General features: G+C 37.8%; 1 protein-coding gene across 2 annotated transcripts in view; it reads left to right on the top strand.

Annotated features, from left to right (window-relative positions):
- Positions 1 to 1,859: 1,859 nt before the first annotated feature.
- LOC110111698 (pyrophosphate--fructose 6-phosphate 1-phosphotransferase subunit beta 1) overlaps positions 1,860 to 8,938 on the top strand; it is a 13,918-nt gene continuing 6,839 nt past the window's right edge. For both annotated transcript variants that reach the window (XM_020843684.2, XM_020843683.2), the window contains exons 1-9: positions 1,860 to 2,017; positions 2,121 to 2,227; positions 2,361 to 2,466; positions 2,690 to 2,753; positions 3,397 to 3,485; positions 4,961 to 5,092; positions 5,233 to 5,403; positions 5,489 to 5,604; positions 7,158 to 7,269. In XM_020843684.2, coding sequence (XP_020699343.2) covers positions 1,976 to 2,017; positions 2,121 to 2,227; positions 2,361 to 2,466; positions 2,690 to 2,753; positions 3,397 to 3,485; positions 4,961 to 5,092; positions 5,233 to 5,403; positions 5,489 to 5,604; positions 7,158 to 7,269 — 939 coding nt within the window. In that variant the 5' untranslated portion in view covers positions 1,860 to 1,975. The remainder of the gene's footprint in view (positions 2,018 to 2,120; positions 2,228 to 2,360; positions 2,467 to 2,689; positions 2,754 to 3,396; positions 3,486 to 4,960; positions 5,093 to 5,232; positions 5,404 to 5,488; positions 5,605 to 7,157; positions 7,270 to 8,938) is intronic.

Genomic DNA, 8,938 nt, shown 5'->3' with positions numbered 1-8,938 from the left:
AACATCTGGTTTCTATGCACCTATAGTGATCAAGTTCTTGCCACAGATTTTGTAGAATGGTGGCATACTCCGTCACGGTCTTACTCCCCTGCTTCGTGCTTCCTACTTTGACTTTAACTTCAAAGATTTGAGCCGCGTCACGAGCTTTGGAGAAAGTTTGTCTGACAGCATCCCATGTGTTCTTTGCAGTTGAAAGGAACATAAATGTATCACTAATTTCAGGAGTCATGGAATTTCACAACCATGACATAATCATGGAGTCTGCTTCATCCCATGCCCCAAATTTGTGATCTCCTTCTTTTGGTCCTCCTCCAAGGAGGTGATGTATTTTACCTTTCCCCTTCAAGTATGTTTTCACAAATTGAGACCACTTCAGGTAGTTCTTACCATTTAGACGATAGGAAGGTTGTATGCTTTGAAGGTCACCTCGTCCTTGGTGCACCATAGAATCCTCATGTTGATCATTGTTTGAAGAAGAGTTAATTTCTGACATTATGATAGTAATTAAGACTATCTATATGACTTTGGTTAGCGATGAAGGCTTCCCGGAATAAATTTCCCATGTCGACGATAAAGGTCGATAATAAGAATTTTCCCTTTTTTTTTTTTTAAACCAAACCGGCCGAGCCTTTAAAAAGACTCGGACTGGACTAGGGCACGGCCAAGCCTCTATATGTCCACCCCCAAGTCGCACGCTAGCTTCCTCCCGCGAGTCGCAGACGTGAATCGAGCTTCCGATCGGCTTCGTCTTCGATCGGAAGAGGAGGGATCGAGCTTCTGGGATGTGCGTTCGAAAGAGTGGGTGGGTCGAGCGGCTGCCTTCGCTCTTTCGTCGGCCTGCGATCGGAAGAGGAGGGATCGAGCTTCTGGGATGTGCGATCGGAAGAGGGGGCGGGTCGAGCATCTGCCTTCGCTCCTTCGTCGGCTTTCCTCTCGGATCAGAATTTCCGATTTGAAGTTCCGATCAAGTCGCTCGTCTTGTTCGGCGTAGACGGATCGGCGGGGATCTATGCCCCGGGCTCTGATACCATGTTAAAACCGGAATTTGAGAGGGAAAAGCTTTAGTTTTATTATGCAATCCACTCCCTATTTATAGATCTATACAAGGTGTATTGATAAGGAAACAAATAACTCTATAATAATGAGAATACAATTATTCCTGAATCAGTAAATTAACTATGGAAGGAATTAATGTGATCCAGGTAGTCTTCCCACGGATTACTGTTCACAGCAGTGGATTTCTGTTGTGATCGTGAGGTTGAGATTTAACAAAAACTTTAAGTATAAATTTGTCTCTTAATAGGACACAATGGAGAAAAATGATTCATGTAGCCGACCTGACATAGTGGGATAAAAGCTTGATGTTGTTATATATCATTTCCATATATCAATTGATTTCCTATAATTTTTCATCTGATTTATTGCGATAAATATTTCAATCTTAATATTTTTTCCTTATTTTATAATAAATGAGCTGATACAAAGTTGTAGAATTGATCTCGAATTTGATTGATTAATCAAGATCAAGCTTAAGCCAGGGGTGACTGGAGTTGGGCTCATTTACACCCTTAATGTCATCTGTTTGTTTTGTTTTAAATTTAAATAAGTTCAACTTGAATAATCATTTTCTGATGTGCAATACACTCAATTCACTGCATTTTCCTCAAAAGTATTAAGATAATGAATTTAGCATTAGTTTAGGATGTGTTAACTGATTCTATATCCTATTTGCTGTGATTTGTAAATGCTACTGATTGTATGGAATGCTGCCTACTTTTAGTGCCATCTGGTATCTATTGTGTGCTATCTTTGCATTGAATGCTACTTCCCTGTAAAAGGTTATAACTGACTACCGAGGCATGCCAACTATCGGCCTCATCATAAATGTAATACATTTTCATAGTTTATTTTGCTATGTACGGCTTGGTTGAGTATAACTTAGTGAAATTTTATGTGAGCACAGGGTGGATTTGATATGATCTGCAGTGGAAGGGACAAGATCGAAACTCCTGAACAGGTACTCGTGTTCATTATATCTGAAATAATTCCTCAAAGAAACAATTTTTACCATGTTTCTTCATTTTATACTAATTGGTTTCTTTCTGGTTTGGATGTGCCAGTTTAAGCAAGCTGAAGAAACTGTCTTGAAACTCAATTTAGATGGCCTTGTTGTTATTGGTGGAGACGATTCAAATACCAATGCATGCCTTCTTGCTGAATACTTCAGGTAAATTAAGATATTTTGTTTTAATGATTCTGATATTTTACTCATGAAAATATTTCTAGTTTATTTATTTTGGATCCCCTTCATTTTTATCAATCCTTCCAGAATTCTAGTGCTTCTTTATCTTGTTTACCAGGTCAAAGAATATAAAAACTCGGGTTATTGGATGCCCAAAAACAATTGATGGTGACCTGAAATGCAAGGAAGTTCCCACAAGTTTTGGGTTTGATACAGCTTGCAAGGTAACCTATTCTCTGTTCTGAGGTAGATTTGGATGTGACAAGCTGCCTTCCTCCATGCTTGCCACTCTTGATTTACTTGTTGAAATAACGGCATGAACCTCAAGCTACATTCTTTCATTATAGGCATGCAAGCTAGACTTATTTTCGCTTAATTTTTTTGTTGAGTAAAAAAAGCTATGCTGTTTGTATTACTGACTTAGTTTGTCTTCTTCTGGCATTTCAGATTTATTCTGAAATGATTGGAAATGTCATGACAGATGCTCGTTCAACTGGAAAGTATTACCATTGTAAGTTTTTGTTTCTTTTTTGACTAATTTTTCCAGTTCATCTGTATCTTTCATCTTTCCTGAAGATCCTGGTGCTGTTTTAGGAGTCATGCAGATTTAACTGGTTCTTAGCATAGGCTTATGTGGCTGCGCAAATTAATGTTTAGTTTGATATAGCTGTTGGCATTTTTATGATGACAATGTGAGGCTGATGTCACTTATTCTAAATGAAGCAGATCTTATTGATTTCGTTATAATTCTCCAGCTACTTCATGCGACAAATTTATGATTTGACACAAAATGAAATACAATCACTTAAATGTGATGCACATAAGCAACCTAGGATAGAAGAGGAACATGTTCAGTATTTTTATGTAAATAGCACCCAAAGCTATGTGATTCTATGCAAACATTAAAATTAAGCTTTTAGACATTGGCTTTGGTAAATAACCATGTTGATCTTCATTGCTGCTTTGACTTGGCTAATTCGGTAATTCCAAATTAATTTTGGAAAAAAATTCCAGAAAAATATGTACGTACAATTTGGCAACTCAGTGGTCTTAAATCTAATTACAGTCATAATCATTCTGCGGCCTTGTATTCAGTTTTGTACTTGTTTTATATATCTTGATGTCTCCTTATTTAATTTTGCTTTTCTATGCAGTTGTGAGACTTATGGGTCGTGCTGCTTCTCACATCACGTTGGAATGTGCTTTGCAAACACATCCCAATATAACAATTATTGGAGAAGAGGTGCTTGATTAGTTCACTTGCATTTTATTTGATATCTCATATCATGATATAATATTCTAGTGGAAGATATTTTAGTCAGTTACTAATCATTAAATTTTCAACGTGATGATTCAATTGATTGTATTTCATTACAATCTTATTGTGATCAGGCTGCATGAACACCATATTATTAGTTGTTTTCAAAGTTTAACCTTTGATTAATGTTTTTAAAAGCACATTGAAACTTGAAGTACTTATTGCTGGTTGCTTCTCCACTTCTGTCAGAAATAAGAATCAAATTTGACATTTATCTACATTAGTCTAATAAGAACCTTCAAAAGTTAGAAAATTAAGGGTAAGATTATAATATGATTTGTTTTGAAAAACTAACAGTAAGATTGAGGCGTTTTTTATATTTAGAAAACAACTTTTTTCTTGGTGGTGGAGGCTGCCACTTTTTCGCTGACATAGATAAGTTTATCTCGTAGAGGAAACAACACTAGCTTCAGCAATGGAAATGGAAGATATTGAGGAAGAAATGTAAGGTCTCAATGGTTGTGTGAGTGATGGTGGCGAGGGTGGTCTGAGATCTATAGCATTATTATGATTTTGAATGGTGTAGAAGAATGGAAAGATCTATATGCTAATTTCTAACTCCAACTCCTTTGGCTGCTCCAGCTTTTGGTGGATTCTCCTCCTCTCACAATGACTTTATTGCCCACACCCATCTCCACCTTCACCACGTACTAAATCTTTGATCTGTTGCAATTGTTGTCGCTTCTAACAAAGAAGAGTCCCCAACATGATCCACTGCTGAATTTAGGACCTGCAAAAGTCGCGCCGTTCATGTTCTCAAAATGTATGTCTTGATGCCTTCTTCAATTCGATCTTGCCCATTGGGACGAAAACCTGAAGGAAACTAAGATTGTTATGTTCTTGCTGATGTTGTCGTTTAAAGTCGTCAGCAATGAGATATAGTGGCTGTGGAGGCATAAGAGAATCAAGTTGGTTATGGTGGTGCTGGCTACAAATTGGGGGAAGGTGGTGGAAGAGAAGAGCGAGCTGAACTAAAATCCGCTTGAGCTGTAGCGCCTATTATATTTTATATTTTTTGTTTTTAAAAATAATAGATGCATAAGAATACCCATCATATTTTTATTTCATGTTAGACAATAAAAAAAATAAAAAAAACATAATAATCATCTCAAACGTCCCCTAAGATACACGGTGAAATTCAGGAAAATATCCAGATAACTGGTTAGCTTCAGTTCATATCCAATGATTCATGATTTAGATTCTTTGCAGTGAGTTTTCTTCTTCTAATGGAACAGCATTGATGAAAACTTACTTGTTCCCTCTCCCAGCAAAATCCTTTTACTTCTTTGGATGTTCAACATAAGTCGTTGCATGTTTATTCTTATAAATCTGAAATCATTGTCGAAGAATGCCTTGGAAACACATAAAATATTTTACATTTCGACTATAATTTGTTGCAGGTTTCAGCCAAGAAGCAAACTCTTAAAAATGTTACAGACTACATTACTGATATAATCTGCAAACGTGCAGAACTTGGTTACAACTATGGTGTCATACTTATTCCCGAAGGCTTAATTGATTTTATCCCTGAGGTGACGTAACCTTCAAATAATATTTTCTTTACTTCCGTATAGTATATGCCCTTATAGCGAGCGTGACATCCTTTGTAACTTCCCAGATTCCTTCGAGTAGGTACATCTCACTGTATATTTTTCTTCTTGTTTGATTTCAGGTTCAGACTCTCATTTCCGAGCTAAATGAAATATTGGCTCATGATGTTGTTGACCAAGATGGGCAGTGGAAAAAGAAGCTCACACAACAGTCTCTTATTCTGTTTGAATTCCTTCCCCAAGCAATCCAGGAACAGCTTCTCTTGGAAAGAGATCCTCATGGCAATGTTCAGGTACCTGGAGCATCCTTGCATTGGCCATTTTATATTTAAAATTTTTCTTCATCTTGCTATAAGTTTTTTTAACTCCCTTGGTTAGGTTGCTAAAATAGAGACTGAAAAAATGTTGATATCAATGGTTGAAACTGAATTGGAGAAACGGAAGTTGGAGCCAAAGTATGCGGGGAATTTTAAAGGGCAGTCCCATTTTTTTGGGTGAGTTCATCTTTTCAGCCTTATTATGTACTTGGTAATTTCATTTTTTATATAGTAGGTGGATGCATTTTATTGCTCTTTTGTTATTGATCGCTAAATCTAAGGTTTCCATGTACATTTGTTTAGATCATCTTTCATCCATTATGTTAGATTCTAAAAACTGTTCATTTTCATCAAGTTGATTTTACTCTCTCTCTCTCTCTCTCTCTCTTTATATATATATATATATACATATATATTAACTGTTATTTTGACATGGTAATAAATTTTACAGCTATGAAGGAAGGTGTGGTTTGCCTACAAATTTTGATTCGACATATTGCTATGCATTGGGTTATGGTAGCCGCCCACGCCAAGCAGCAGCAAAGCCACCGGCCACCTTGCGTTTTCCCCTCTGTTTTCGCCGGCCAGAAAAGCAGCCACCACCGGCCAGCCTCCCGCCGGCCAGCAGCCCGCCACTTCCTGATCTCCTCCCTTACCGCCGGCTTCCCCCATTGACCCGCCCACTGGATTTTCAAATTCCAGGTGATCTAATTGATTGCCTAATTAGTGATTCCTATTTAGGAAATGCAGTCAATGACATTTAGATCTATTTGAAATTTGAATTCTTTGGGGGGAGATTATGGTCTCTTAACTTGGGATTAGGAATTATTTCCTAAAACCGTTACCTCTCTTTGGGAATATTTCCCCTTTATTATCAGCCGAAACATTCAACAGCTCAAGGCATTAATTACTTCCTAAAGCCGACAGTGGAATAAGGCAATATTTCCCTAAATCCTCCCCACGTCCCGCTGTTTTCCCCTTCACTGGATCTGACCAAAATCTGTCCAGATTTCCTTCTTCCCCTCCTAAACTCCCTCTCAATCCCGTCAGCCGTTTCCCGTGACAGCCCCTTCTTGCCGACCTGCAGGGGAAGACTTCTCTAGTCCAGGGCATGTGAAGGAAAATCCACTCAGTTTTCTACTTCTAGTCACGGCTAGACACCTCACTTTTCTCCTCATCCTAACCTACCAAAGCCTGAGAATTTCTCTCAGGATTTCTGTAAAATCTGAAGACCAAACTGCTGCTGTCCAGAGAAATTCTGCATCTTTTCCTGCTGTCCCGCCAGTTGGATCATCCTTGGACAACCGCCATCCTCCACCTCTCCGGCCACCTTTCCTAGAACGACGATCTTAGGCTCCTTCCTCGGAGTGACCTCGTTTTCTAATGTGGAGACTCTTCTTCCGCTAAAGCCTAAACAAGTCGAGCGTATGGACTCCAAAGGTGAAAGTATTCATTATTAAATCGTGGACTCTTGTTACCATCGTAGTTTTACAATTATCTTTGTGTTTCTTGAATTGTTTGGTTGATTGATCTTGCTCTACTTTGCCTAACCAAGTTAAAGACCACGAATTCCAAAGATCAATCTTTTGCTATAAATGATAATTTTACTTTGGGATTATTTGTTTAAATTGCTCTCGTTAATTTCTTAAAGTAACTCTATCGCATGTACGTTTCACATTATATATACATATATATTAACTGTTATTTTGACATGGTAATAAATTTTACAGCTATGAAGGAAGGTGTGGTTTGCCTACAAATTTTGATTCGACATATTGCTATGCATTGGGTTATGGTGCAGGAGCCCTTCTCCAATATGGGAAGACTGGTCTAATATCTTCAGTTAGTGCTTTTATCCCTTTCTTTCGGGTTTTGTTATTTGCACATCTTTTTGTAGTTTTGATTGTACTTTGTAATTTGCCTTACAAGCAGCCTATGCCATGTTTTTTTTTGGGTGCACCACTTGGTAGAGCGTTTAGTCACACTATTTACAATGCCGACTTTTACAAATTTTCTATGCTATATCATTTTTTATAACATCAGTAATGTCAATTATGGACTTGAAGGAATCTTGACATTAGTGGTTTAGGTGGACTTATTGTGTTGTTCTTCGGTTTCAGACTTTTAAAGTTGTAACTAATGTTAAGATATTTAAATATTCTTAAAAGCATTTCACACATCTAAGTCCAAAAAAAGAAAAAGAAAAGATAAAATAAATACTGTCTCAGTGGGCATATTTAATTCCATTAGGGTTATGGATCCTGAACAGCGAGTGATCAGGATAAACTTAACTATAAGTATTAATGATGAGGACATCGACAGACGCTACCGACATGTTTATCGCCGGCGAAACCGCAGATCGACGGCCACGATTCAGCGCCTCTACTTTTGATTGAGATGACATGATGTATTTTATTATTGTCTATTTTGATTTACTGTTTCCCATTTTACCCCTGTGGGGAGTTATATTTCTTTGTAGCCCAGAGGGCAATTTAGTCTTTTTCACTTTTATGAGTCAAGACCTATATATAGTGGTCTCTTGTATCATTTTGTGCTTAATGAATATTATTTTTTTATTAGATTTAAATAAGAATTTGACACTTAACATGTCATAATGGAGAAAAAGGATTCATGTAGCCAACCCCACGTAGTGGGATAAAAGCTTGATGTTGTGGTTGTTGTTGTATTCTTAATTTTCAAATCATTCCTGCCAAGTTTTGCAAAGTTAAATCTATTTCATGGAAATGTATTTAAATAGCTTCTATCATTGTACATTATGTCTACACTTTTTTTTTTCTTCCTTTTAATTTTTGAATATTAATTTATCTACTCATCTTGTGGGTGAATTTTATATCTTTGGATTTGTCCAAACCACTTGGGACTATATATAATTGATGTTCGTCCATTATACTTTTAATTATGATCCTTTCATGATGAATTATAGCTTTAAAGATTGTTATTGATGATAAGATTGTTAATATTCACTACAGGAAAAACAATGAAAACCGGCGGTTTTTTCCGGCGGTTAGTGTAAGATTACCGGCGGTTTGACAAATTACCGGCGGTCTAACGGCGGTTTAGTGACCGCCGGTAAAAACGGCGTAGGAAACAAATTCCGACGGCCTTTTACCGGCGGTTTATTTTTGCGGCGGTTTTCCGGCGGCCCATACCGCCGGTGATCACCGGAATTTCAACCGTCGGTCTTTCGGCGGTTTGGCCGCCGGTAATGTAACCGCCGGAAAACCGCCGGTCAGAGTACCGGCGGTGTTCCGGCGGTTAAACCTGGCGTCGTCTGGTTCATTAGACCGCCGGACGGCGCCGTTAGACCGCCGGTAACTTACCGGCGGTTGACGGCGGTTATAGCCGTCGGTATTACCGACGGTTTAAACCGTCGTGCGTCCATCGTAATATTCGCAACCATATAACTAATCATTAAGATCATTTTTTGAAAGAAGTGTTGTATCTTGTGATTCTAGAATCAGCAGAAGATCCAAGTAATTACTTTTTTTTT

This window comes from Dendrobium catenatum, unplaced genomic scaffold (genome assembly GCF_001605985.2).
Source record: "Dendrobium catenatum unplaced genomic scaffold, ASM160598v2 fragScaff_scaffold_1446, whole genome shotgun sequence".
Classification (NCBI taxonomy): domain Eukaryota; kingdom Viridiplantae; phylum Streptophyta; class Magnoliopsida; order Asparagales; family Orchidaceae; genus Dendrobium; species Dendrobium catenatum.
This window is presented reverse-complemented; position numbering and strand designations above follow the sequence as displayed.